General features: G+C 49.6%; 2 protein-coding genes across 3 annotated transcripts; one reads left to right on the forward strand and one right to left on the reverse strand.

Moving 5' to 3' along the window:
- The first annotated feature begins 193 nt into the window (after positions 1-193).
- On the forward strand, positions 194-13656 carry STUB1 (STIP1 homology and U-box containing protein 1). Its single transcript, XM_028706617.2, has 7 exons — positions 194-421; positions 4361-4559; positions 5669-5834; positions 7579-7669; positions 9080-9136; positions 11061-11177; positions 12609-13656. The coding sequence occupies exons 1-7, from the start codon at positions 194-196 to the stop codon at positions 12732-12734; spliced, it is 984 nt and encodes a 327-aa protein (XP_028562450.2). The 3' UTR covers positions 12735-13656.
- A 1093-nt stretch (positions 13657-14749) lies between these two features.
- Positions 14750-27330, reverse strand: JMJD8 (jumonji domain containing 8). 2 transcript variants are annotated; one of them, XM_028706618.2, is made up of 10 exons: positions 27051-27330; positions 25993-26214; positions 24711-24803; positions 22645-22693; positions 22142-22238; positions 21778-21846; positions 20666-20785; positions 18281-18348; positions 17931-18065; positions 14750-17106 (listed from the first exon to the last, which is right to left on the reverse strand). In XM_028706618.2, exons 2-10 carry the CDS (start codon positions 26106-26108, stop codon positions 17026-17028), a joined length of 828 nt encoding a protein of 275 aa, XP_028562451.1. In that variant the 5' UTR covers positions 26109-26214; positions 27051-27330; the 3' UTR covers positions 14750-17025. The 2 variants fall into 2 exon arrangements, with proteins under 2 accessions (XP_028562451.1, XP_028562452.1); XM_028706619.2 differs by having other exon boundaries at positions 27025-27330.
- Positions 27331-27682: the final 352 nt, after the last annotated feature.

Raw genomic sequence — 27682 nt, forward strand, 5'->3', positions numbered from 1 at the left:
CGGCCCGCCCTCCTTCCCCGGCTGCGTTGCCTGTGCTGCGGGCGGTGTTGCTGCTGCTGCTGCTGCTGCGGGCGATCGGGGCCCGGGCCGGGCTGTGGCGGTGCGGCGAGGCCGGGGCGATCGGTGCCCGCCGGGCTCCTCCGGGCGGGCCGGCAGCGGCGGCGGCTGCTGCGGCTGCTTCTGCCTGGGCGGCATGAAGGGGAAGGAGGAGAAGGAAAAGGAGAAGGAGAAGGAGGGCGGCGGCGGAGGCGGCGGCGCGGGGCTGACGGGCGGCGGGCCCGGTGTGGGGCTGGTCGGCGGCGGCCTCGGGGGCGGCAGCCCGGAGAAGAGCCGCAGCGCCCAGGAGTACAAAGAGCAGGGCAACCGGCTCTTCGTCAGCCGAAAGTACCCGGAGGCCGCCGCTTGCTACGGGCGGGCCATCGTGAGTCGGGCCTCTGTTTTGGGGGGGAGGGCGGGCGGAGGAAGACGGCGAGAAGGCCCGGGTGGCCTCTGAGCATGGGCAGAGTGCGCTCACTTGAGAGGCTTGGTCTCGCTTTCGAGGGGGCGAGAGGGGGCTTCGTTTGAGCTCAGGCCCCGGACATTATTCTGAGTCGGAGGGGGGCGGGTCGTGGAGAAAGGGAGTGTGTACCTCTGAGCATGGACCGAGTGCTGAGTGTTGTTGTTTAGAGGCTGGGCGGAGGGGCGGAGCGGGAGTAGGAGGAGGCGGCTCAGGCCCGTGAGCCTTATCCTGGGAGAATATATGAGAAGTGGGGAGAATGCCTCTCTGGGCATGTGCAGAGGGCCTGCTCTCAGTTATGGTGGCATAGGAAGCAAGCTGCAGGGTGACCAAGACTCAGTGTGAGTCTCCCAGCTGCTCCCCAGTGTTTTGGGTTTACCCCAAGAATAGCTGAAGGGGAGTAAGAAAAGAGCCCTCTGAACATGGGCAAAGTGCATGCTATGTAGAGCCTGGCGTCAGACTGCAGGGTAGGAGGGCACTCAGATGATTCAATCGTGGTGTAGGAGGTAAGTGTCCTTTGGATCGCTGAGCCTTTTCCTCTGAGATATGAAGGGAGGTGTGACCAAACAAAATGGCCCTCTGAGCACCAGCAGAGTGCTTGCCCTCTTGAGACAGATGGGGGTGAGGAGAGGAGATAGACTGGGAGGTGCCAATGCCAGAGTTCAGTCAGAGCCTGGATAAACTGGGAGGTGCCAATCCAGTCGGAGCCTGGATAGGCTTACTCTAAAAATAATTTGAAGGGGCAACGCGGGGGGAAGTGGCAAGGGCACTTTTCTCTGAGCATGGGCAGATTATGATTCTGGCCCTTGATTTGACAGGGGCAAGGTAGGGAGAACAGCGGACATTAAGAAGCAAACCTGGGTGTGTGACCAGGGCTCTGTTTGTGCCAAAGCTCACCCTTCTCTTCCCCCTGCCAAAAAACCTTGTTTTAATGCTCAGTTTTATCTCCAGTGGACGCGGGTGGCTCTGTGGGTAAAAGCCTCAGCGCCTAGGGCTTGCTGATCGAAAGGTCAGCGGTTCGAATCCCCGTGGCGGGGTGCGCTCCCGTTGTTCGGTCCCAGCGCCTGCCAACCTAGCAGTTTGAAAGCACCCCCGGGTGCAAGTAGATAAATAGGGACCGCTTACTAGCGGGAAGGTAAACGGTGTTTCCGTGTGCGGCTCTGGCTCGCCAGATGCAGCTTGTCACGCTGGCCACGTGACCCGGAAGTGTCTGCGGACAGCGCTGGCCCCCGGCCTATAGAGTGAGATGGGCGCACAACCCTAGAGTCTGTCAAGACTGGCCCGTATGGGCAGGGGTACCTTTACCTTTACTTTTATCTCCAGTAATGCAGTGAGGAAAGGCAGCATTTCTGAGCATGGACAGAGAGCATGCTGCCTTTGGCATTGATTTGGGAGGCGACAGGGATGAAGCAAGCAAAGTAAGAAAGGGCTCAGCATTTGCTTGCATGCAGAAGGCCCCAGTTTCAATCCTCAGGTTGGGTTTGCAGAGAACCCTGCCTGAAATCCTGGAGAGCTGCTGCCAGTCAGTGGAGACAGTACTGAGCTAGATGGACCAATGGTCTGACTCAGTATAAAGCAGCATCCTGTTTGAACCTCCAGACTTAGAATCATAGAAGAGTTGGAATAGACCACAAGGGCCATTGAGTCCAACCCCCTGCCAACCCACTGCAAACTCACTTGGTGACCTTTTGCCAGCCACCCTTCTCTGTAAGCCTCAAACCCTTCCTACTTTGGACAGTTCTGAATAAAGGTCCCACCTTCCTTGTTTGAGGAATTGAAAATGAGTTCTTAGGTTGTCTTCAGCCAGATTTCACTACATGTGCCGCTATCCATGCAGCAAGGCTGATAACACCACAGGTGCACATTTAACAATTAGCACTTAGTGGCACTTCTGTGGCTGCACATTATTTCTATTGGGACTCAGAATACATGATTCTCTGGTTGCAATCACTCTGTCTCCAGGGGTTGCCCTGAGATCTGCACCAGTTCTCTTCACTGTTTTGAGTCCTGTGAAACACCTTTCAGATTAAGCTGCTGCACGCTACTCCCCCCCCCCCCCTAATGGTAGTCGCCTGCCTGGAGAAATAATGATAATCAGCTGCTCAAATGATATAACCTCACAGACAAGATGGGTAGCTCAGTCAGTAGAGCATGAGGTTTTTAATCTCAAGGTCATGGGTTCCAGCCCCATGTAGGGCAAAAGATTGCAGGGGGTTGGATTAGATGACGCTTGTGATCCCTTCCACCTCTACAGTTCTGTGATTCTTTGAAGATATACTGGGGTTTAAGCCTTTTTGAAAGCCATGGCTTAGACTTGGCAGCCCTTTCTCTGATTCTAAATGGATTGTAGGAAATGCACTCTGCCCATGCAAAACGAAACAAAACAAAAAAATAAAACGCTACTATTTGCAGGGTGGGGCAAACGCAAAATCTGACTGTACAGTGGTACCTCAGGTTACATACACTTCAGGTTACAGACTCCGCTAACCCAGAAATAGTACCTGGGGTTAAGAACTTTGCTTCAGGATGAGAACAGAAATCGCACAGCAGCAGTGGGAGGCCCCATTAGCTAAAGTGGTGCTTCAGGTTAAAAACAGTTTCAGGTTAAGTACGTACCTCCAGAACGAATTAAGTACTTAACCCGAGGTACCACTGTACTTCAACCACTCCCTGGTCCAAGTTGAGAGATCAGTAAGATGGAACTTGCCTCTCATTCTGTAGCGGTTGTAGCCTTGCCGCATACTTCAGTGGTTCCACTCATCTAGGGCTGTTTCCAAGAGGTGGTCATGGGAAGCTGCTGTTCAGCGCCATTGGAGTTGTCCTGTGGTGTCCTGCAGGCTTCCGTCTTGTCCCCCATGCTATTTAACATCTATGTGAAGCCTCTGCGGACTGTCATCCAGGGATTTGGAGGGGAGTGCCACCGATATGCAGATGTCACCCAACGCTATCTCTCAGTTCCATCTGAATCAGCAGAGGGAGTTGAGGTGCTAGGCCAGTGCTTGGAGGCAGTGATGGGCTGGATGTGGGCCCATAAACTGAAGCTGGATCCTGAAAAGACAGAGGTGTCATGTGCCCTGCGTTCTCACTTCTGAGAGGTGGGCTGCCCTGGAAGGGGTTGCACTACTCCCCTAGAGGTGCGTGTGGCACCTTCAATATACAGCTCCCAGTGAATGCTGTGAAGACACACCTCTTAGCACTGGCTTTTGACACTTGAGGTGTTTATTTTTAGGACTTTCCTTATTTTTGAAATTGTAAGGTGTTTTCAATTGTTTTTAATGTTGTGTTTTAATGCTGTAACCTGCCCTGGGACCTTAGGGTGAAGAGTGGGTAATAAACAACAACAACAACAACAATAATAATAATAATAATAATAATTTAAGAAGTAGAGACCCGCTTGAAAATGATTTCTTCCAAGGATATGAAGCTGCCCTGTTTGTCCATTTAGCCTGGTAGTGTCCACACTGACTGGCAGTAGCTCCTTTAGGATTTCCCTGGAGATTTCCCCCCCTGCCTGAAGATGCTGGGATTTGAACCCAGAACTTTCTGCATGTATAGCATGTGCTCTGCTTCTGGGCTATGACATGTCTACTAACAAATAAAGTAAGTTTCTAGTCCTCATGAAGAAAAGGCTGTATTAACCCGAAACCCAGGAATCTGCCTTATACCAAGTTCGAGCAATGGCCCATCTAAGCCACCCTGACTGGCAATGGCTCTCCTGTGATTTTATATGAGGGTCTCTCCCAGTCCTACCTGGCGATTGGAGGGATTGAATCTGGGGCCTCACCTTCTCTCATAGATCCCTTGAGGGCTGTTTTAGTCTCCCATCTGGCCCCTCATGCTTATATTCTCTTTCTTTCCTTTTAGAACCGGAATCCCTTAGTGGCAGTCTATTACACCAACCGCGCCTTATGCTTCCTTAAGATGCAGCAGCACGACAAGGCCCTGGCTGACTGTAAGCATGCCCTGGAGTTGGACAGCCAGTCCGTGAAGGCGCACTTCTTCCTGGGGCAGTGCCAGATGGAGATGGAGAACTACGATGAGGCCATTGCTAACCTTCAGAGAGGTAAGCTGGCTCTCGTTTCCAGGCGAGTCGGTACGGGTGTGTCTTTCTAGGTACCGCCTTTCAGCGCAAGGTGGTCACAAGTTGACCAATCAGTGAAACAGAATCAACCATAGCTGCCTTGCACTGAGCCAGACCATTGGTCAATCTAGCTCACTACTTTCTACACTGACTGGCAGCCAGTTTCCAGGATTTTAGGCAGGGATTTCTCCCAGCCTTTGCCAGGGTTTGAACCAGGCATCTGCCCAAGTCGACATGAATTCTGTATCGCTTAACAATCCGGCAAGGACAGCTTTGTCTTTGGATAGCAGTTTTAGCCAGGGAGTCTAGAACAGCCACATGTCTTTGACTTGAGAGCAATTGTGGGGTCTAGCCTTTAGGCAACTAACTTGTACACAGTCAGAAACTGTGGTTTGTTCATATTGTTTTCGTAGAATGAGCCAGGACCAAGCCATGCTTCCAGTCTGGCTTGTTCCGAAACCACAGCTTAAACAAGCTTCAGTTCAGGCACCACCACCACCACCACCATCAATTAAATTTATATACCGCCCTATACCCGCAAGTCTCAGAGTGGTTCACAGGATAAAATCAGAATATAAAACCACGAAATACATAATCAAAACAAAAACAACCCTGTAACAACCCCCCCATCACATTTCAAAAGGGCATAGGACGTCAATCAACCAAAGCCTTGGTTGGTTTGACTAAAAGTAGAAGTGGAGGTTTCTTTTCTCCTTAGAATTGTAGAGTTGGGAGGGACCATGAGAGTCATCTAGTCCACCCCCTGCAATGCAGGAATCTTTTGCCCAATGCGAGGCTCAAACCCACAACCCCGGGATTAAGAGTCTCCTCTTGTACCTACTGAGCTATCCACAGGGCTGAGGAAAAAAAAAAAGAGCGAGGTATCAACTTGAAAGTCATTCAGGTTTGTTCATGTGTATGGGCAGTCAGTGCAGACTTTAGTGCACTAGAGTGCCATGCCAGCAATGGTCTGTCCCCATCAACACAGCCTAGTTTTGCCCCAGCTGGAGCCTTTGGTACAGGCTCATAGAGAACACACTGCATTGCAAGATCTTTATTTCCTCCTTGATATATATTCCCCTCTACTCCAGCCTACAACTTGGCCAAAGAGCAACGACTGAACTTTGGGGACGACATCCCAAGCGCTTTGCGGATTGCGAAGAAGAAGCGCTGGAACAACATTGAGGAGAAGCGGATCAACCAGGAAAACGAGTTGCACTCCTATCTCACCAAGCTCATCATGGCAGAGAAAGAGAGGTAAAAGAGAGGGAGTGATGGCAGATATGGGTGGAGGAACTCTTGAAGAACAAAGGGGACTTGGTGTGTGTTGGGTGCATAGCTTGGTTTATATACTACAGTGGCAGAGAAGCTTTTTCAGCCACACTCCTTTGTTGGGCAGCATTCAGAGGCCCAATGCCAGAGGTGGGCAGAGCAATGGATGCAGTGCATAGCCTTTGTACAGCAGGTTGCGCTACAACCACCCAGAAGCCAGAGGTTTTTACACATCCACCAGGACACCCAGCTCTCCATCCAGGGAAGCAAGATGCACCGTCACAATCCAAAGCCCCATTCCAGGCACTTGAGGACCTTGCAGAGCACATCAGTGAAGGAGTGGCCTGGGGAGATGGAATGAGCAAGGGCGGGGTGGGGATCCTCAGCCCTCCAGATGTTGTGGGGCTACAACTCCCATCAGCCCCCGCCAGCATGGCCAGTAACCAAGACTGGTGGAAGCTGTAGTCCAGAAGCATCTGGTGGGCCAGAGGTTCCCCACCTGTGACCTGAAGAGAGTCCTGAGGGAGGGCCTGACTGAGAGGTCTGAGGGGCCATATTCATCCGTGGGCCTGAGTGCCTCTTCCCCACGCAGCTTACTAACTGCATTTCTGTGCCCGTCACTAGAGTCCTCTGATGGTGGTTTACAAGTAGAAGTAAAAACTGGAAATCTAGAACAGACTAACATGGCACAGAGTGAAACCAAAGTAAAGCAGGTCTTTCACAACAACATGAAAAGGACTTGGAATTTTAAAAGCTGCCTCGGAAGTCGTAGGAGTTGTCTCCTCCCACTGAAAGCAGCTATCTGGCTTCTCAGGGAGACGAGGTTCTTTCCCATCAGCCACTGAGTGTCATGGACTGGAGCTGAAACCTTTGTGTGTGCTGTGACCCCAAGCGACGGTGCCTTTCTACAACTTGCGGTGGCTTCTGACCTCCCTCTCCCGATCGCCATGTTTCTTGATAAGTGACATAAGACGGGTACTCTAGATCAGGCCAGTGGTCTGACATCCTGTTCTCACAGTGGCCAACCAGATTCCTGTGGGAACTGGCAAGCCGGACCCAAGCACAAGAGACCTGCCCCCTCCTGTTCAGAAGGATTACTGCCTCCAGTGGTGGAGGCAGGGTATAGCCATCATGGCTGGTAGCCCTTGATAGCCTTGCCAAGCTCAAGGTGGAGAAAATCCCATCACTATTAGAATGGCAAAGCAATCTCTGTGAGTTTGTAGAAATAGCAAAATTGATGGCAATTATTAGAGGCCACACAAATCAAAGAATAATTAGAGAGTGGGATGGAGTGAAGGAATACATGAAAAAATATGGTTCCGGAATTGAAATATTAATAGAGAATGTCTAAAACGTGCAGGGCTAAGCAAAAAAATAATAATAGAATCAATTGAATAATTATTAAATTATAACAACACAACAAGATGGAAGAAGTAAAATATTGAGATCACACATGGGTGACGGGGAGTGGGGGTATATGGGAACCTATAATATCATTTATAATATAATTTGCTAATTGCGTTGTATTTACATATAGCAAAGGGAAGCCTAGAGCAATTAGATATATTTTAATTTAGGTAATCTATGTAATAGGCTGTTAGAAAATGAATATGGATTTTGAATTTGATGTTTGTAACTTTTTTTGGCTTTGAAATAATTTTTTTTTTAAAAAAAAAAAAGATAGCCTTGCAAGCTCCGTGAAGTTGCCCAATCCCCACTTCTCTTTTAGGGAGTTGGATGAATGTCGACGGGCGCAGGAAGAGGAGAACGTGGAGGAAAGTCGTAGCCGTGTGCAGCTGGCCAACATCGAAGCCAAACACGTGAGGACCCTTGTCAGTCTTTGCCCGGGCTCAGCGTATCTATTTTAAGGGCCCTCGGTTGACGTTTTTGTTTGGGTTGTCACTGCTTGGTGTCAGCAGATGTGAGGGGGTGAGACATCTGTCCCTCGCCCCCATTAACTGGGTGGGATCTGCCAGGGTTCAGCCCTGCTCTCACCTCAACCTCAGAGGGAGGAGCAAGGGAAGTGGGACCCTTTGGCAGTTTTCTACACTGCCAGTGTCCCAGAAATGCCAGTGGAGTGTCTCTTGCTAAACGTTTGCTCCAAGTAGACCTATTGAAGTGGCTATTCAATGTTCATGATAGAATCCTAGAACTGTAGTGCTGGAAGGGACCACGAGGGTCATCTAGTCCAACCCCCTGCAATGCAGGAATCCTTTGCCCAATGCAGGGCTTGAACCCACCACTCGGGAGTCTCATTCTCTACCAACTGAGCTATCCAACCCCCTACAATGCAGGAGCCACATCCCTGACAGATGGCCACCCCACTGCTGTTTAAAAACCTCAATTTCAGTGGGTTTGCTCTGAGTAAGCCTAATCTTGGATGCAACCCAACAGATCCAGGTAAATCCCTGTCCTAGGACTGGGTTGCTGTCCAGCCCCCTGGCCCCGAGATGTCCCCCACAGCCGAAAGGTCAGAGGGAACTTAGGAGGATTGTATGGGGAGCTGTTGAAAAGCCCAGGATATGCTCAGGAGAAAGGTATGACAGCATTCTACGCGCAATTTAGGAACACGAGTTCGGAACTGTACGGAACAGGTTACTGTTGCGCAATTTGCACTGATACGGAAGAACCGGACATACCTGTCTCTTGTTTGCTCCCAAGGAAGGTGTCTAGAGCGGCACATGGACTTCCTGTTCTGTTCAGGGATGTATACACAGGCTGGCATAACTGAGCTGGCTGCAGTGTTTGCATCCCAAATTAAAACGCTTTGTAAGCAACTTTTGCAGCAGGAGTGGAAGAACCTGTGGGCCTCCTGATGTTGTCAGACTCCGTCATCTCTGAGTGCTGGCCTTGCTGGTTGGGGCTGATGGGAGTTGGAATCTGACATCCGGAAGGCTGCAGGTTTCTCCCACCCCTGTTTTTACAGAAGTGCTAAGAGGTTTCAGTTTCTGTACTAATCTTGTTCAAATTTTTAACAATGGAAAAATGTGTTGTTTAGTTTCTTTTTCCGTTTGTGTGTAAATTTGGAGATCTATGGACCATTCATAAACTTGACCTGAACTGCTGTTTTATAAAGAGGTGCAATTGTCCCTCTTGTTGGTCTGCGTTCATCATCCAGATATGACCGTTTGCCCCATCTATAGCTAACTGCAAGGCTGGCTTAATTCCCTCACCTGCTTTCTGCGTTGAGCCTCTGCTCCTTCCTGCTAAGGGATCTGTTTCTCTTTTAGGAAAAGTACCTAGCAGACATGGATGAGCTGTTCTCCCAGGTGGATGAGAAGCGGAAGGTGAGGGCAAGCTCAAGCAGAGGGCCATGCTCCCTGGCTCCATTTACATATTTTCTCAGCTTTTATATTCCACCATTCTTCTATTATGGAACCCAAGGCAGTGTCCATGGGGGTTCCAAGGCAGCTTGGGAAGTTCATTTTTAAAAGGGACAAGTTCGACATGTCCAAAAAAAGGAACAAATTCCAGTTAACTTTTGTCCCTTTACAAAATGAACTAATTTGGTTCATGTTTCATTCAAAGTTCAAATCCATCCAAGTTCATTGGAGCCCCCTAATTGAAGTTGATTAGGGACGCGGGTGGCGCTGTGGGTTAAAGCCTCAGCGCCTAGGACTTGCCGATCAAAAGGTCGGCGGTTCGAATCCCCGCGGTGGGGTGCGCTCCCGTCGTTCGGTCCCAGCGCCTGCCAACCTAGCAGTTCGAAAGCACCCCCGGGTGCAAGTAGATAAATAGGGACCGCTTACTAGCGGGAAGGTAAACGGCATTCCGTGTGCTGTGCTGGCTTGCCAGATGCAGCTTGTCACGCTGGCCACGTGACCCGGAAGTGTCTCCGGACAGCGCTGGCCCCCGGCCTCTTGAGTGAGATGGGCGCACAACCCTAGAGTCTGTCAAGACTGGCCCGTATGGGCAGGGGTACCTTTACCTTTACCTAATTGAAGTTGATTAGTAGTGTGAGTTTTGGTTGGCCCAACCTGGGTAAATCGGCACATCAGCCCTCTCAGATCAGCAAGTGAAGCTTTGTTGGTGTGGCTCTGACTTGTGACAGGGCCTTTTCAGTGCTGACTCCCCCGGTTGTGGAATGCCCTCTGTCTCCATCATTATTAACTTCCAGGAGAAATTTGAAAACATTTTGGTTTGCCCAGGGATTTGATGGTTGAAGGACACTGTTTCTGCCAACCTTTAGATCATAGAATAATAGAGTTGGGACCCTGAGGGTCATCTAGTCCAACCCCCTGCAATGCAGGAATCCTGCCCACAGCTCTCCCTGGGTGGGCTCAAATCACCAGCCTTCTGGTTAACATCCAGATGCACTGACCCATGAGAAAATGTTTTTAACTGATTTTAGAATTTGTTTTTAGAATGCATATATATAGGATGAGTTTGTCACCCTGGGTGCCTTCTTGGTAGAAGGACAGAATATTATCATCAACATACTTATTTCAGGCTGTTAAGATCAAATTTATTGTTAAGGCAGCCAAATACAGGATATAGCCAAACACAAACATAAAATATACATACATAAAATAAATAAGAATTATACCTAAAAAACTGGACCTATACAATAAATAGAACGTTCATAGAAAACAGGATCTTAACTCTCGAGAGCGGCCCCATGACCTTGCCTAAGGTGAGCTGCCTTCACTGCGAATTCAGTCATATTAAACATTGCACACTTGTCTGAACCAAACAACAGATAGTTGATTTAATTTGACTGTTGGAAAAGAGCGTGCTTGACTTTAGATGATGTGCCCGCATGTCGCAGGGACCATTCTCTTTCAAGAGGCATTCCCTCGTATGAGAGAAATAAGAGTGTGTGCCTGCTAACCACACTATTATATGAAATTCTTATGCTAAAATAATTTTTAAAGCTGCTATGTTATTGGAGGTCCCTTTTTAAACAGTCAAAAGGTTTGAGAGAATGACTGGCCCAAAGTCATCTGTAGCTGAACAGGAATTGGAAGCCAGGCTTCTCCACTCCCCATCTCGCTGTTCCATCCAATACCCATCACATACCCTATAAGAGGAGATGGGGAACCTGTGGCCCCTCCAGATGTTGCTGAACTACAGCTCGCATCAGCCTTGACTATTGATCATGCTGACTGGAGCTAATGGAAGTTGGGCATCCCAACAGCTGGAGGGCCAGAGGTTTCCCCTCCCTACTTGAAATCTGTCTAGGTTTAACTCTGGTTTTCTCGTTTGAGCCAGAAGCGTGACATCCCGGATTACCTGTGTGGGAAGATCAGCTTTGAACTGATGCGAGAACCCTGTATCACGCCCAGCGGGATCACGTATGACAGGAAAGACATTGAAGAGCACCTCCAGGTAATTCAGGCTTTTTGGCACGATGGTTGCGCAGGTGATGGTAGTGACAGGGTTCAGAAGGGGAGGTGCATTGACTTCCTAATATAGAACAAATGCAACAACAGCTTCCTAAGCCCCACAGCTTGAATTTGGAAGGAAAAGTTGAGTTTCTTGCCCAAAGAACACAAAAGGGAAACTTTTGGCCCTCCAGCTGTTGCAGAACTACAACTCCCATATCATTGGGCATTGGCCATGCTTGCTAGGTGCTGATGGGAGTTGTAGCTCAGCAACATCCGGAGGGACAAAGGTTTCCGCCATGCCTACCTTAGAGCTGAGAAGGTGGGGCCTGTGAGAATTTCAGAAGCCAGGAGGGGAGCTGGACAAGGGGACTGGTTTGGTAGGGTGAGCCTCAGTGCCCCACCAACCCCACTGGCAAGAGCAGAGCAAATACAAGAGAGTTCTAATGTAAGACAAAACGAAAAGGCCACCAGAATAATTTCTGCAGAAGAGAGAAACGGGGGACAGCTGCATGGTTTTTATATTAGCTGTTAACCTTGCATTCAATCAACAGAAGACCCCAGCTATACCACAAATTGGTAGAAGGGGCTCGGATATCACACACACATATTTTGAAAGGATGTGCAAGAGGGGAGGGGCCACTCTATCTCTGCATTCAGCTGGCTGCAAAGGGGTGTACATGCATGTAGATGTACATGTGTCAAGTTCCCCCACATGAGGGGATCCTGATTGGACCAGGGTGTGTCTCTTCACCCCCACTCCTTGTGTCAAGGAGCTCCACATACATGGGTGTTGGATAATAAGGCGGTATGAGAAATATTTCACTTGGGTAAGCAAAGGCAGGAGCCCCAAGTGCCTGTCCCTAGAGAATGCCTGCAGTATCTCTGGATGAGTTACAGCTCTGTCCAGGAACCCTTCCAGGAGGCCTCTAAAGAACACAGGCACTTCTGCCACAACTTTGCACCAGGTTTGATGGGATCGTTCTGTTATCCACAGCGCAGGGATCCAGATGCAGCAGGGGTCTCTGCCCTCAGATAGTTCTCACCTCCCTCTGAGAATTGCACCTCCAGTCCTTTCAAAGATGAAAGAGAGGACATAGTTTTTGAAAGGTCATCAAAGGCCTAAAAAAATAGGGTTGGTGTCCAGTGCTCAGGGTCAACATGTTGAAATAAACAAACAGAACTTAGGTTTACTCATTTCAGCAGGCTTACCCTGATGAAACATTAGTTTACCCCCTTAAACCATTTTAGGGATTTAAAAAAATGTCTTTGATTTCAATCCAGGTAGGATGGGAACGCTGCCTTATGCAACAGATTTTGGGGGCAGAGGGTGCCCTGAATCTGACCATTTTGGGGCTGGGGGGAGCATTTTTGTTGTGGGAGACGTGAGAGGCTTCCTGGCCAGCCACCTGACTCTCTTCTGGGTTCTTTCCAGCGCGTCGGCCACTTTGACCCCGTGACCCGCAGCCCCCTGACCCAGGACCAGCTGATCCCCAACCTTGCCATGAAAGAGGTGATAGACGCGTTCATATCGGAAAACGGCTGGGTAGAAGATTACTGACCACCGCAGGGGAGAGGCTGTGCTTGCAGCCTTCTTGTGGCGTCCCCCAGCTGCGGCAGCCAAGGCCACCGGACTGCTAGAGACTGGCTCTCTGAGCTCGCTGGGCCAGCGCCATGCCTTACTCACTGTCTGTCTCGCTTTCCCTCCTCTTCCTGCTCCGGCTGGCCGGGCCGCCTCATCCTGTGCCAGCTCGGGGCCCGTCCGTCACCTCCCTGGGGTGGGCCTTGGCGTCGGCTTGCTCCCAGGCCGCTTTCCAACACGGGCAAAGCCGGGAGCCTCAGGCCTGGCTCTGAGGTGGCGGGGAAGGCCAGCCCTGTTTCAAGAAGAGAGGCGAGGAGGGAGGCCCGCAGCAGCACTTTCCCTGAGGGCCACGAAATGCGTTGTGTGAGGGGCAGACACCCCACAGTGGCATATGAAGGATACCACGTCGGCCCCGCAAACTGCACCCCACAGCCCTCCAGGCAGATGGACACATTTCCCTCCACACACAGACACACACCCCTTCCCACTGTGACTATGCTGCAGTTGTTGGGCTCGGCCTTTGCGGCAAGCCACAAGCTGAAGGGGCTGGACTACCCCCCTCCCGGTTCCCCCCAACCCCCCCCCCAGCTTGGCTTTGAGCTTTCTTCCCACTCCTTTCTCTCCATGTACAAAGTTTTAGGTTCCCCCCCTTCCCACCTCATTCCATTTTCCTGCCTGCCCAGGATAGTTGGGTTTATTTTTATTGTTTGGCCTCTTTACTCTGTAAATAAATAGCCACATATTTTGGGCTGGGTGGTGGAGGTGGGCACAGAGATCTAATAATTATTATACAGACGACTGGAATTTGGGTTTGGTTGGGGGAAGCACCTGCTTGTGTGGGAAGCTGAGCCCCCCGGTTCTGTTCCAGGTAGTTGTTTTCCCATTAAACCACTGAAAGTTCCTCCTTCTTGTTTTTTATTTTAAACTCCTCCCTAATAACAAAGTGATATTTTGAAGCATAATTAATATTATTGTGGGGAGTTTTGGTCCTTTAAAAGGGGGCAGGGATTAACATGCAATCTCTCCAATTTTGGTTACACTGGTAAATAAATATCTGAGCATGAAATTTTGAGGAGGGTGGTTGTTTTGTGGGCGAGGGCAGTTTCCGTTTAAGGTGGTACAGAGGCAAGAGTTAGAGGTGGATCTCCTGGCTAGCTGTTAGTGTGGTAGGTATCTCCCAGCTTTTAATGTACACCCCACATTTCCCCACTAACATTATGAATGGGACTTGAGACAAACTGCTGCAGTGCGTGACAGGCTCTTGTTACGGGTGCCAGTCGGTCACACTGCCTTTCAGGGCCTCCATTACATTTCCCATTTTCCTCTTCAGCAGTCTGCATCCTGTGCCCAATGCCATTTTGCTTTTTTGAGGGGGATACAATTGTACTTCTGCAATCCACGGGGCTCCCCCAAACCTGCTGCTACCTCTGGTCTGGGTGCTGCTGTTTTGACTGTGCTTCAGTGGGGGGAAATGAGTTTGCTCTTACACTCTAGGAAGCAAATGGAAATGGAGGGTGGGGTGGAATTTCTTGTAGGCCTTGCTTGAGCATCATCTACTAGCCCTCCCTATCTCTCTATCTTTTTCACCCCTTCTGTAAAGCGCTCCTGGTTTTGTTGGGCAAGCGCTCCCATTATCTCTGACCATTGGGTGTGCAGGCTGGAGCTGCTGAAGTCTAGCAACATCCAAAGGGGTCACAGGTTCCCCATCCCTGCTGTAAAAAAAGCAGCAAAAGAAAAGCATGCAATTCTGCATTATTAAAAGAACTCCCTGTCTAGAAAGCCTTACCTCCCAACAATCACAACCTGTTTACTATATACTTGGAGATCAGAATTAAGAAGAAAGCATTCCTTTAAAACGCCCACACAAACCTTAGCAGTGCAGCCTCTCTTTAAAAACTGAGCACTGCCCTTGTTTTTAATGTATTTTCCCATTTATATCCTCACCCCACCCCACCCCCCAAAATAAAACTACATGAAGACCACTTTACAAACAGTTCAGGTTTTTGAAACATATTTTAAATCCAAAAGCGAAGTTGACTGCTTTCAAGAAACAAATGCATTTGTTTAGCATGGCTTGCAAGGAAAAAACAGTTCAGCGTGACCCCAGACTCAACTTTCAAAAGCACTTCTTTGGAAATTGGTCCCATCCACTCCCTGCCCATCCCTCCACAGTTATTCCTAGGAGGTCAACGTGAACAACAAGGATCATCCAGCAAATGCCGGCAGTGAAGGCTCTCAAACTCTATTGCTGAGATTTTCCCCATACAAGCGCACACATGTAGCCCAGCTGTTCTCTGTAAAATGGGGGCACTTGTTCCACTTGCTGCCTTTGTTCCAAGAACTTTGCAAAACAAAACCCTTTTTCTTTTTTAGAAAAAACATTGAGAAGCAAAATGGTGTTATTAGATCTAATTTAATTTGAAGAGGGGTAAACCACATCTGAGGAACTTGTGGCCCTCTAGATTTTGTTGGGCTCCATCTCCCATCATCCCTCACCATCGGCTATGTTGGCTGGGCCTGCTAGGAGTTGGACTCCCAACGGCAGCTGGCTAGCCACAGGTTCACAACCCCTGGTGTAAACTGCCCTGCTGGAACGGCGGAGGCCCTTTTGGTCCTGCAGTTTGTCACTTGATGAGCACCATGCTCAAGCTGAGAAGCCGTGTAGGAACTCCATTGCAGCCACCTTCAGTTAAAAGGGCTGATGGGAAAGGCTCTTATCTGACTGATGGAGAGTTGCTGCCAATCACTCAACAATCCTGGGCTGGCTGGGCACACAGCCTGACAGCAGCTTCCCATGTTCCTATGAAGGCATGTGAGTGACCTAAACCTGCAAATCCAATTTGGCATCGGAAGCAGGGCTGAGTCTGCCTTTATCACAAACTAGTGAACTTTAGAGGCAAACGTGTTTCTGGAAAGTCTCATGTGGCTGGAGAAACCATTTAGGTAGCATCTGTCCACAAAGCACTAAATTGCAGCTTGGGGAATGCATGGCCCTCCAGCTGTCATTTGGCTAGAACTTTCATCATCTTTGACCACTTACCATGTTGGCTGGAACTGATGGAGCTGGGGGAGTTTCAATAGCAGCTGGAGGGCACGGGACCCTCATCCCTGAGTTACACCTCTGCAAGTGCATTTGATGTGATCCCTGATTGCCTTGGACAGAGGTGTGAAACCTGTGGCCCTCTGGGTATTGCTGAGTTGGAGCTCTCTCATCATCCCAGACCATCAGCCATGCAGATGGGAGGCCCATGGACAACTGGAGGGCCAGAGGTTCCCTGCCAGAGACGATGAATGACAAACAAAAAATGGAACTGGGGCTTCATGGCAGGAAGCGAAGATGAGAGGAATCAATGGGGAAAGCTTGGAATAGGTCATATTTTTGTGGTACAAAGAAGATTTGTAAAAACTCGAGTTTCCCCAAACCTTGCATTTGTGGGTGAGCCCTACTCCCCTATCTAACATCAGCATGATATGCTGATTCACCAGTGAAGCTTTTCTTAGCAGAGACCCAGCTGGTGGGAAAGAAAGAGAACCAACATCAGCTTAATTTTTTGCACCAGCTAAACCGGATAGGAATAGGGCTTATTTAAAAAATAAATGGGCATCCAGCTGTAAAGAGCACCCTACTGTTGTTTATCACAGGTGACTACATGCAAACAGCCTATTTAACTTCATCCAAGAGCTCTCAAATTTTCAGCTCTTAAGTCATTCGGAAGTCACACTTCCTTCCTGGAATGTAAGGCTATAATTAGAGGACCTGCCTATTACAAAGGGTGGTCACTGGAAATTTCTGATTCATCATCATCTTGTCCATTTTTTACCCAGGAATGGGGAAACCCATGGCTACCCAGATTATGTTGGACTACAACCTCCCACATCAGACCCAGCCTACAGAACCAGTGGTCAAGGCTAATGGAAGTTGTGGTCTAGTAGGTTCCAGATTAGAAAAGGCTACAGCAAGTCATCTTTCAGAGGAGGGGTAGGTGACATTGTCCAAACATCTGGAGGTGATCACGACTCCCATCAGCCCTAGCCAGCATTGTCAGTGGGCAGGGATCATGGGAGTTGTAGTCCAAAACATTGGGAAGTCCACTAGCAGACCACCACCTGCCTTCTCCTTAATTCTGTGCTATGATCCAATGAGAGACTGGGGTGGCCCCACCATCCCTAGCCCTGGATTCCCCAAATGTTGTCGACAAATCCTGCTTCTTCGTACACCATCACAGGAGTGGTGGCAAGAAGGCCAAGGAGGAGCCACCATGCAGATCTGCTAACCCAGGAACGTGGAGATGAAAACGCTGGTGTCCAGATTCAAGGTAGCATGCCACCATCGGTCTGGGAAGTACAGGACCTGTAGGGAAGGTAGAGGAGAGGGAGAGAACAAAGCGAGGACTAAAGGGGTCTGGCAACACCGTGCCTTGCTAAAGTCCCTATTGTTACACACCCCTGCTGTGAGAGGTTTCAGGGGGTTGTGCTATCACGTTTAGCTTCCTTGCAATGAAAGAACACTGGAGACTTAAAGGAAGCAAAAGTGGAAGCTAAGCAAGCAGTCTGACAGGAAGCAGATCTAAAGAACAATCCAGGTCCACCTTCTGAGGCTGCAGAGCCAATTTCAGAGCAGGTGACAGCAGTGGGCCCAAGACACCTGACCAAAGATGCCATACAAGCTTGTGGCAGGCTAGGTAAAGGTAAAGGGACCCCTGACCATTAGGTCCAGTCGTGACAGACTCTGGGGTTGCGGTGCTCATCTCGCTTTATTGGCCAAGGGAGCCGGGGTACAGCTTCTGGTGAACCAGAGCAGCGCACGGAAACGCCGTTTACCTTCCCGCCGGAGCAGTACCTATTGATCTACTTGCACTTTTTGGGGTGCCTTTGAACTGCTAGGTTGGCAGGAGCAGGGACCAAGCAATGGGAGCTCACCCCCTCGTGGGGATTCGAACCGCCAACCTTCTGATCGGCAAGTCCTAGGCCCTGTGGTTTAACCCACAGCGCCACCCTAGAGTGCAGCAATTTGTGTAGATATGCACCAGCCAGGATTTCTGCCTGAAATTCTGGAGAAACATGGCGAGTCAATGCAGGCAACACTGAGCAAGATGGACCAACAGTTTGACTTGGCCCTACAGTAATGTAGGCAAGTGCCAGAACTTTGGAAATGGGGCCACAGCTGTGACTCACCTCTCCGGGGTGGATGGTGCACTCGAGAGGCTTCTCCCACGATGGCAGAAAGGGATATGTATCCAACAACCAAGACAGTGTTGTTCTGTTGGGATGGAACTCTGGCATTTTCTCTGGAGGATACAGAAACCAGCGCTACGGAGACAGAGAGAAGGGCTTAGCTGGCAGGAACAGTAAAAGGGATGGGGAACCTGTGGCCCCCCAGATGCTGAGCATCCAGTCCAGTTGAGCCCCCCACCCCACCCATGGCTGATGTCTCAAACAAGACCACCTAGCAGGTGCAGGCTGACCACCTGCATGCAAAGGTGGGCGATCACAGCTCCTCTCATTGCTCCAGCCGAAGCACTTACTTTCCTGCCGAAGATCACCTCTGAGTAACCTGGGCCGTGCCAATGGAACGGGACTCCCGAGCCGGGGCCTGCAAACGACCAGAGAAGAAAGAAAAGGGGGGAAATTAGCCTTTCTTTTCAAGGAGCATTACCATCAAGACAGGAACGCGGTGGCGCTGTGGGTTAAACCACAGAGCCTAGGACTTGCCAATCAGAAGGTCAGCAGTTCGAATCCCCTGTGACGGGGTGAACTCCCGTTGTTCGGTCCCTGCTCCTGCCAACCTAGCAGTTCGAAAGCACGTCAAAGTGCAAGTAGATAAATGTGTACCGCTCCGGCGGGAAGGTAAACGACGTTTCCATGCGCTGCTCTGGCTTGCAAGAAGCGGCTTAGTCATGCTGGCCACATGACCCGGAAGCTGTACGCCGGCTCCCTCGGCCAATAAAGCGAGATGAGCGCCACAACCCCAGAGTCTGCCACGACTGGACCTAATGGTCAGGGGTCCCTTTAGCTTTTACCATCAAGACATAGATCATAGAATTGTAGACTTGGAAGGGACCCTGTGGATCATCTAGTCCAGAGCTTTCCAAACTTTTCATGTTGGCGACACACTTTTTAGACACTTGTACTAGCAAACCAGAGGTTAAGCTAACCCCTTCCCAGTCCTGGAAGGAGCGCAGGGAGTGCTCGTGCTACACACTGCAGCTGACACACTTAACACAGGCATGGGCAAACACCAGCCCTCCAGATGTTTGGGACTACAATTCCCATCATCCCTAGCTAACAGGACCAGTAGTCAGGGATGATGGGGACTGTAGTCCCAAACATGTGGATGGCCGCCAGTTTGCCTACGCCTGCGCTAACATGTCATGACACACAGTTTGGAAAGCTCTGATCTAGTCCAACTCCCCGTAATGCAGGAATATGCACCTGTCCCTTACAGGGATCAAACTTGCAACCTTGGCATTATCAGCACCATGCTCTAACCAACTGAGTTATCCAGGCTGACTCACAGTACCAAATGGCTGGGCTGCTTATAGACTATATTTCTGATTGACAGTGTGGTGCAGCGATTGGAGTGTTGCATTAGGGCCCTGGAGACATGGGTTCAAATCCATGCTCCACCATGAAGCTTGCCGACTGACCTTGGGCCAGTCACTGGCTTTCAGTCCATTTACTGTTATTATTAGTTAATTCATTACTTGCCCATCTCCCTACAGTCCCAGGTCGGCTTACAGCAATTAAAACACAACATTAAAAGATCTGCCTCCTGGAGTTGTGACGACAAAATGGGAGTGGGCGTGGAGAACACTGTACACTGTAAATGAAGGAACTACCTATCTTGCTTTTCTTCCGCTACGAAACTCAAGGACTTGCCTCCAACCTGGGCTGAGTAGGATCCAGGTGTTCAGACCATTCCCTTGTCTCAGAGGAAGGCTGATGGCAGCAAATGCCACGGGAATAATCTTGCTGCTGCTTTAGGTTCTCTCTGCTCCCATTACCAGACCTGGATGTTTTGTTCTTGTTTTCTTCTTCACACCATGCGGTTTCGAGATAGGAGGGTAGATTTCTCCTTTAGCCAAGCACTTTCCAGCACTGGAGAGTGTACCCACTGTTAGGGCTACACAGCTGCAGCTGCTGAGTTTTGCTCCACCACTATGGCCTTGAGCAATCCTGCAGCCGTCTCTCTGCCCAGGTGGCAAGATAACCGATTCACTGGCACTTTTCCCTCAGAAAGGCTATGCCCAGAATCCCATGACCATTAAAAGAAAAGCAAGAAGCCTTCAAGGACACATTCCACAGCCAGGCAAAAAAATTCAGGGAGAGTGCAAAGTAGCGTCGGTGGGAGGAAAGGCCTGGAGGGAGGGGGAATGACCTGGAAAGAGTCCCAAGGGCCAGACAGAGAGTGTTGGAGGGCCACATTTGGCCCCGAGGCCTGAGTTTCCATATCCCTATGGAAGACCACTAAAGAAATAAATTGAGGGTCAAGGCCTGGGGTCTGCCTTGAAACCAGCTGAAATTCACAGAAATGAAAACCCCAATAGAGCCTGAGAGGCAGTGTGGTGTAGTGGTTAGAGTGTTGGACTAGGAGCCGGGAGGCCAGGGTTCAAATCCCCACTCAGCCATGAAACCCGGTGAGCTTGGGCCAGGCACTGCCTCTCGGCCTAGCCTACCTCACAGGGTTGTTGTGAGGATAAAATGGAGAGGGAGGAGAAAGATGTATGCCACCTTGACCTCCTTGGAAGAAAAGTGGCGTATAAATCAAATAAAAATAAACAGAGCAATTGGGGCAAAATATCTACATGAGTAGGCTCGGGGGGAGGATCAGACCCCTTCAAAACACACATTGGATAACAATTCCCAAGTGCCGGTTGCCTTTCCATCCCTTTGATGCCCCAGTGACTGACCTGCAATCCCAAAACTGTAGGCTCCAGTGGTGCCTGGGATCCGGAAGGGTGGCGGGGTGTACTTCTGGAAGAGAGGGCCCCACTCCGTGAAGTTGTTGTCCCCAAAGAAGTAGAGTGTTTCTGCAAGGAGGACAGAAAGCACAACCGTAGACCTTTGCATAACAGAAAAAGCATCCTGTAATCAATTTAGTGTCCCGTTCCAAAAGCAGACTGTTGGATTTTCATGACGGGGGGACATGTTCAGTCACTTGAACAAAGAGCTGGGCTGAGAAGAGAACCTTAGCCTTCCTGTTGCGCCAGCAGCAAGTGGAGCCTTGCTGTCTCGACAGCAAAAATGTGGCACTGCCAGTTGTGCAGGGAGGAGAGGGGGGAAGCAAGGAATCGGCCCCTGAATACGACCCACCAGGGACTGCATGGCAGGATGGAGGCCAAGCTCAGCTCTTGAGGCAGGGGAAGCAATTCTAGAGTAGGATTGCATCTATTAATCCTGTGGTTGGCAAGGGAAAAGTCAGGGCATGGGCAAGGTGGCTGGATTGGGTGCAAAAGAGGTTTGTGCAGCATCAGGAAAAACTAAAGACAGCAGACAGACAGGGCAGCTAAGATTCATGGAGGGGCAGTATTAGCTGAAGGAGGCTAAGGCAGAGCAAGGAGGCTGCTCCAACTCTTCTGTGACATCTGAGCTGTCCCTATATTCTCCCCTTAGCCTCCAAGAACAAAACAGTACCGAAGACCATAAGAAGAGCCTGCTGGATCAGACCAATGGCCTGTCTAGTTCAGCATCGGCGTCTCACAGTGGCCAACCTGTTGCCTATTTGAACGCCCCAGAGCCCTCTCCCCTCCTGAAATTTCCAGCAACTGGTATTCAGAAGCATTACTGCCTCCAGAAGTGGAGGCAGAGCTGAGCTACCATGGCTAGTAGCCATTGGGAATTTGCCCAGTCCTCTTTTAAAGCCATCCAAGTTGCTGGCCCTCATTGCCTCCTATGGGGACAAGTTCCCTAGTTTCACTAGGCACTGCATGAGCAAGTCCTTCTTTTCATCTGTCCCGAATCTTCCAGCGTTCAGCATCATCGGATAGCCCCGAGTTCTAGTGCTGCAGGAAGCCCTACTCACCACTCCCCAAAGAGGTCCGGTCCTGCGGCTCCAGCAACTGATCCACATACTCCTGGAAGGGCAGGTCAACTGCAAAAAGGAAGTTAGTGATGCTGAATGCAGCCAATGGGCATGCATCTCCCTCAAAGAGCTGTCCTACTTGGCAGGAGACCAGAGATGGAGGAGACTCTCACCTCTAAACACTGGCCCTGCTGGCTGGGGATGATGGGACTTGGCAGTCCAACAACATCCAGAGAGCCACAGGTTCCCCACCTATGAACTACTGACCATTTTCCATTCACAGTGGAGCAACTGGCCTTCTGCAGGCTCAAGCCCAGCCCACTCTGGTTCCTTCCAGAAAGCATCTTGGCCACCCTGCCCTCACCTTTGCGGTAAGAATAGGTGTTGGCGGTGCTAAGTCGGACAGGGCGGTCCCCAAACCTGGTCAGCAGCTTGTCCTTGGTACATTGGGCCTGGAACTCCTGCAGGTAACAGAAGGAGATAAGAGTAGAATCAGAGTTGGAAGGAATCTCGAAAGATCCCAGATTCAAACCCTGCATCTCCAGATACCACTGGGGGAAAACTCCGCTGTGAAAACTTGGACAGCTGCTGACAGCATTGACAGTGCTGAGCTAGCTGGACCGATGATCTACTTTGGCATAATAAGGCAACTTCCTGTGTTCCTAAAGGAAAGGGCCACAGCTCAGTAGCAGAGCATCGGTTTGCTTTGCATGCAGAAAGTCTTAGGTTCGATCTCTGGGGATCTCCGGGTGCAGGACTGGGAGAGACACAGACCTGAGACCTTGGAGATCCAGCTTATGAAATTGGGCCAGCACCAAGTCTTCTTTCTAATGTTTAACCCGAATGTGCAGTTGTGGTGACACTCACCGAGTTGTCTGTTATTCCTTGGAGTATAACTGGCCGAGAGAAGGCATACCTAAGAAGCAAATAAGACAGGTACAGTTGTTGTATGCAAAGCCAGATCTAGGGGAAAGTGGCCAGTGCGATCTCACTGGGTGCAGAGCTTCTGGGGTGCTGCAGGGGGCGCCGCAACTATGACATCCAACAGAAGGCAAGAGGGGGCGTGGCTTGCCAGATTTTGGCACTTCACAGTGAAATTTGAGACACCAATGTCCGCCACTGTTGTATATAACAGGCAGCTCTTGATTTAGTTTCATTTATGCATCGCTGCCTATAAAACATCTCAAAGCGATTTAACAATAAAAACACAGTTCCAACAATCTTACATTTAAAAAAGCAATTACATATACAGTGGTACCTTGGGTTAAGTACTTAATTTGTTCCGGAGGTCCGTACTTAACCTGAAACTGTTCTCAACCTGAAGAACCACTTTAGCTAATGGGGCCTCCTGCTGCTGCTGCGCCGCCGGAGCACGATTTCTGTTCTTATCCTGAAGCAAAGTTCTTAACCCAAGATACTGTTTCTGGGTTAGTGGCGTCTGTAACCTGAAGCATATGTAACCCGAGGTACCACTGTATTAAAATATTTTCATGTCAAATGGGAAGGCCTTGCATGCAAGAAGTCACAGGGTCAATCCCAATGGCATCTCCAGGGAGGGCTAGAAATGCCCCCTGCTTGAAACCCAGCAGAGCCACTGCCAGCCAGTGTAGGCAATATGGAGCTAGATGGACCAAGGAAACTGACTAGACATAAGGTAGCTTCCTATGTACAGATGCAGACGGGGATGAGAACCTCCACTTTCAAGGAGAAAAAGGAAGATTTTGAAGAGGCACCATAAAGACAACAAAGACACGCCTGCCATTATTCCTGGCTGGAATTCAATCAAGTACATGCAAATTCATGTTGAGCAGATATAGCTGATTGGGAGGTCTTGTGGAACAGACCTGAGGAAGTTCAGTCTTTTTGAGATAAGCAAAGTGATGAGGAAATGTACTGGAAAGTATGGGATAACACTTGCTTATCTGACTTATCCCCAAACAGATCAGAATGAATGCTAATTAAATAGCCAACATCCTCTAATCTCTTGGCAAACAAATCAGGACGAATGCTCAGCCAACACATCATTCTGGAAGTTCCCTAAGATTCAACACTAAATTTATAATAGGAACAGGGAATCTGTGGCACCTCAGATGCTGCCCAAGGAATAGAGCAGGGTATCATGTGGCTAACTCAGTGGGTCTTACTTCAGAGTAGGCACGCAAAGCACTGTGCTGCTCATAAACAGCAAAAAGGTCACCCGTGATAACCTTGTGTATATGTGGAAAAGGATGGAAACCCTCCAAGCCTGGCAATAGCCAGGCATTTAAAGGTTTTTGCCCTGGCAACCTTGAAATTATTAGTCTAAGAATAGGTGATTGGTTTTAGGAGTTATAAACTTCTTTTAGAAGGTTGTTTTGTACTGTTTCTTTTCTTTTCTTAATTATCTGTATTACTATCGATAAGGGGACGTGGGTGGCACTGTGGGTAAAACCTCAGTGCCTAGGACTTGCCGATCGTATGGTCGGCGGTTCGAATCCCCGCGGCGGGGTGAGCTCCCGGCGTTCGGTCCCAGCTCCTGCCCACCTAGCAGTTTGAAAGCACTCTTAAGTGCAAGTAGATAAATAGGGACCGCTTTATAGCGGGAAGGTAAACTGTGTTTCTGTGTGCTGCGCTGGTGCTGGCTCACCAGTGCAGTTTCGTCACGCTGGCCACGTGACCCGGAAGTGTCTTCGGACGGCGCTGGCTCCCGGCCTCTAGAGCGAGATGAGCACACAACCCCGGAGTCGGTCACGACTGGCCCGTACGGGCAGGGGTACCTTTACCTTTACTATCAATATGTTTGCTGCCCAGGCTCTTTTGAAGGAAGGTGCAGGTATAATGAAGATGATGATCTCACAGACCTCTCCCTCCCTCCCTTCCCAAGACTGTGGACCCCCCCAGCCCCCTGATGATGACCAAAACAGGTAAGCAGAAAAAACGCCCCTGCCACTTACTGTTCAATGAACTGGGAGTAGGTTAGTGTGGCATCCCTCCTCTCAATGGTACAGCTGTCTTCTTCCATTAACGCAGAGTGGCTGCTTGTCAACCTGAGGGGAGAAGGGGTGGAGAAAGGCAGTCCTTAAAATACAGGATATTTTTCATATCCATTTATAGCAGGGGTGAGGAGCTTTTTTACAGCTGAGGGCCTCATTGAATCCTGGAGCTGGAAGGGACCCTGAGGATCATCTAGTCCAACCCCCTGCAATGCAAGACTATGCAGCTGTCCCTTATGGGGATTGAACCTGCAACCTTGGCATTATCAGCACCATGCTCTAACCAGCTGAGCTATACTTGCAGGCTTGCAGGCCTCATTCTCTCAAGGGTAATCTTTCTGGGGGCAGCATATTATTATTAGGGTTTTTTAATTTAAAAAATTGTGTATGCCACCCTTCATCCAAAGATCTCAGGATGGTTCACAGCATAAAAATACAGAACCCCCCCCCCCAGAGTACATAATAAAAACTAAGAACAGAAACAAAATGAAACAAAAACCTTCCCTCCCACAAACATATTTAAAAGGACACAGAGTGTTAAACAGCCAAAGGCCTGGTTGAAGAGGAACATTTTCACCTGCCGTCTAAAGATGTATAATGAAGGCGTCAGGCGAGCCTTCCTGGGGAAAGCATTCCACAAACGGGGAGCCACTGCAGAAAAGGCCAGTTCTCGTGTTGCCAGACCTCTTGTGGAGGAGGCACATGAAGAAGGGTCTCAGATGATGAATGCAGGGTCCTGGTCTCTTTATGCTGGGGTGGGGGCAAGGCCAAACCAACAAAGGGTGGAGACAGCATTCTCTCTCTCTCTTCCTGACACTCCCCATACCCCTCTGACACCCCCTATTCTCTGACACCCCTATTCTCACTTCCCCTCTCTCTGACTCCCCCTGAATGAATCAGACTTGAGCACTTGAAAACCAGCTCCAGCTCATTCGTTTGTTTCCACATTCTACAGGTCCTGCTTTCAGAGTTCTCAAGGCTATTAACACAGTAACAACAAGGTCATGCTAAAGTGATCACAATTAAAGTGCAACAAATAAAGACACGGCCCTAAAGCGGGGAAAGGAGACTGTGCAACAATGAACGAATTAAACAAACAAACAAACAAACAAACAGGGCATTGGTTGATATTGAGGCAAAAATGTGATACAGGAGGAAGGGAACCTTTCAAAATGTGAGTTCATGCATGAAGGGATTATATATGGATCTCACTGATCCATTTTTTGACTGTGTACCTACTCACCAGCCTCCATCAGTGTCCAGCAATGCTAAATATCCAGGCAGAAGGATGAGCATCAAGAAGGGGAAGAGCAAAAAGCGCTGGCCCCTGGGTCCCATCTGCTCCAAAATCCTACACATCTGTCATTCCAAGCAGTGATCCTTTGCAGGCTGAGGCTGCAGTGGGAGAACCTTGAGAGCAACCTCCTTCAGGAAAAATGCTTTAAGGCCAGGTGCTCAGCTGCATCTGGAAGATGGTAGAGTGCAGGGAGCAGTTTTTACACAGTAAAAAATCCAGGTTCAAATCTACACTCAGCTGCGAAACTTGCTAAATGGCCATAAGGAAGGCTGATACTGTACCACAAGGGGTGGTTGATAAGATTGGACACGGGTTCACTGTTGCATGAGAATTGGCCACCTCAGAGGATCATTCCAAAATACTCATCCAGCAACCCTGGCTGCTTCAGTACACTGCTTAACGCCTTTCCTTTCCCCATAACGAGGGGGATTAAAAAAGATGTAAAATTATAAAGTGCATGTAAGTGCATTACATCTTCATGGCCATGCCAGAGCGTTCAGATAGTGATGTGATTGATTGATTGATTGATTGATTGTGTGTGTGTGTGTCTCCCCTACTTTACAAAGGACAGCCCTCTGCTGAAGGGCTGCCTGGTCCCATTGTAGCTGAAAGGTTAAAAAAAAAATCACCAAACCCTATCAGAAGCAAGAGCAGAGTCGAGAGGGCTTGAATTTGCCCATCCCCAGACAGCAGGCAGGCAGCTGACCTGGCCAGTCTCCCCCCACTATGGAGAGATGCGTTTTATTCCTGGTTTAAATTACAGCAATTATTTCTAAATTTGCATCTATAGGGATAAATAGCCACTTGCAAATTGTAGGCAAATCTGTATCCTCGTTTGCCCCCGCGCAACTCCCGGCGCTGCATTTCCTCTTTCTTAGAGACACGTAAGCGGCTTCATCGGACTGACGGCGAGCAGACGGTCTCTAGACGCTCCTCCCGCCTCTCTCCTACCTGCATCCCTCCACCTGCTCAGCCCACCTGCGTCTCCATCCCTCCCGCTTTACCTCGCCTTCCTTTTACCGCGCCGGGCGCTCGTGCCTTGGGAGATCTCGGCAAGCCCCCTGGAACGGGCAACCCTTCCTCGCCCCTTTGGATCTGGGAATTGTAGTCCGTACGTTGCAGCCACTCCGGGAAACGGAGTAATCACCGTGAGAACCTCTCAACTTTCCAGCCAGGCAACACCCAACATTATTTCTCGCGACGCTGGCCGCTTTCCAAGTTGGAAATGTGCAAAAATTAATCCCAGCTGTAGCAGCGCAGGAAAGACGGAAGGACTACATTACCCAGCAGGCACAGAGGGCACAGGATTAAGCCAAAGGGAGCCCCCCCCCCCGCAAAAGAATGTCGAAAGCCGGCTGTTTTGGTATTGGATACAAGGGCTAAGACTACATCACCCATAAAGCATTGCAGCTGAAACGCGCACCCTTTCTTCTCTCGACGCACATGAGTTTCTCCTCTGTACTCTTACCAGAGAGGGTGGCGTTGTATGGAAGTAGCATCCCAAAACCAGATATATTCTTTGCCCTGCTGCAGAGCTCGTCGTGTTAGAATGTGCCACGACTGGAAAGCCCAAAGTCACGTTACCTCAGTGTGGGCTTGTCTTTCCTAATGCACACCTCCTGATAATTCGTGATTC

Source organism: Podarcis muralis, chromosome 14, assembly GCF_964188315.1.
Source record: "Podarcis muralis chromosome 14, rPodMur119.hap1.1, whole genome shotgun sequence".
NCBI lineage: Eukaryota > Metazoa > Chordata > Lepidosauria > Squamata > Lacertidae > Podarcis > Podarcis muralis.

Bases quoted from the DNA above. Each gene is read 5' to 3' on its own strand.
- JMJD8 (XM_028706618.2), bottom strand. From the start codon at position 26,108: ATGTGTAGGATTTTGGAGCAGATGGGACCCAGGGGCCAGCGCTTTTTG. The intron at 24,804-25,992 runs GTGAGTAGGTAC...TTCTCCCCTCAG, and splicing joins CTGGACACTGATGGAGGCTG to GTTGACAAGCAGCCACTCTG. The intron at 18,349-20,665 runs GTCAGTCACTGG...GGTCGTTTGCAG, and splicing joins CTACAGTTTTGGGATTGCAG to GCCCCGGCTCGGGAGTCCCG.
- STUB1 (XM_028706617.2), top strand. From the start codon at position 194: ATGAAGGGGAAGGAGGAGAAGGAAAAGGAGAAGGAGAAGGAGGGCGGC. The intron at 5,835-7,578 runs GTAAAAGAGAGG...CTTCTCTTTTAG, and splicing joins ATCATGGCAGAGAAAGAGAG to GGAGTTGGATGAATGTCGAC. The intron at 11,178-12,608 runs GTAATTCAGGCT...GGTTCTTTCCAG, and splicing joins ACATTGAAGAGCACCTCCAG to CGCGTCGGCCACTTTGACCC.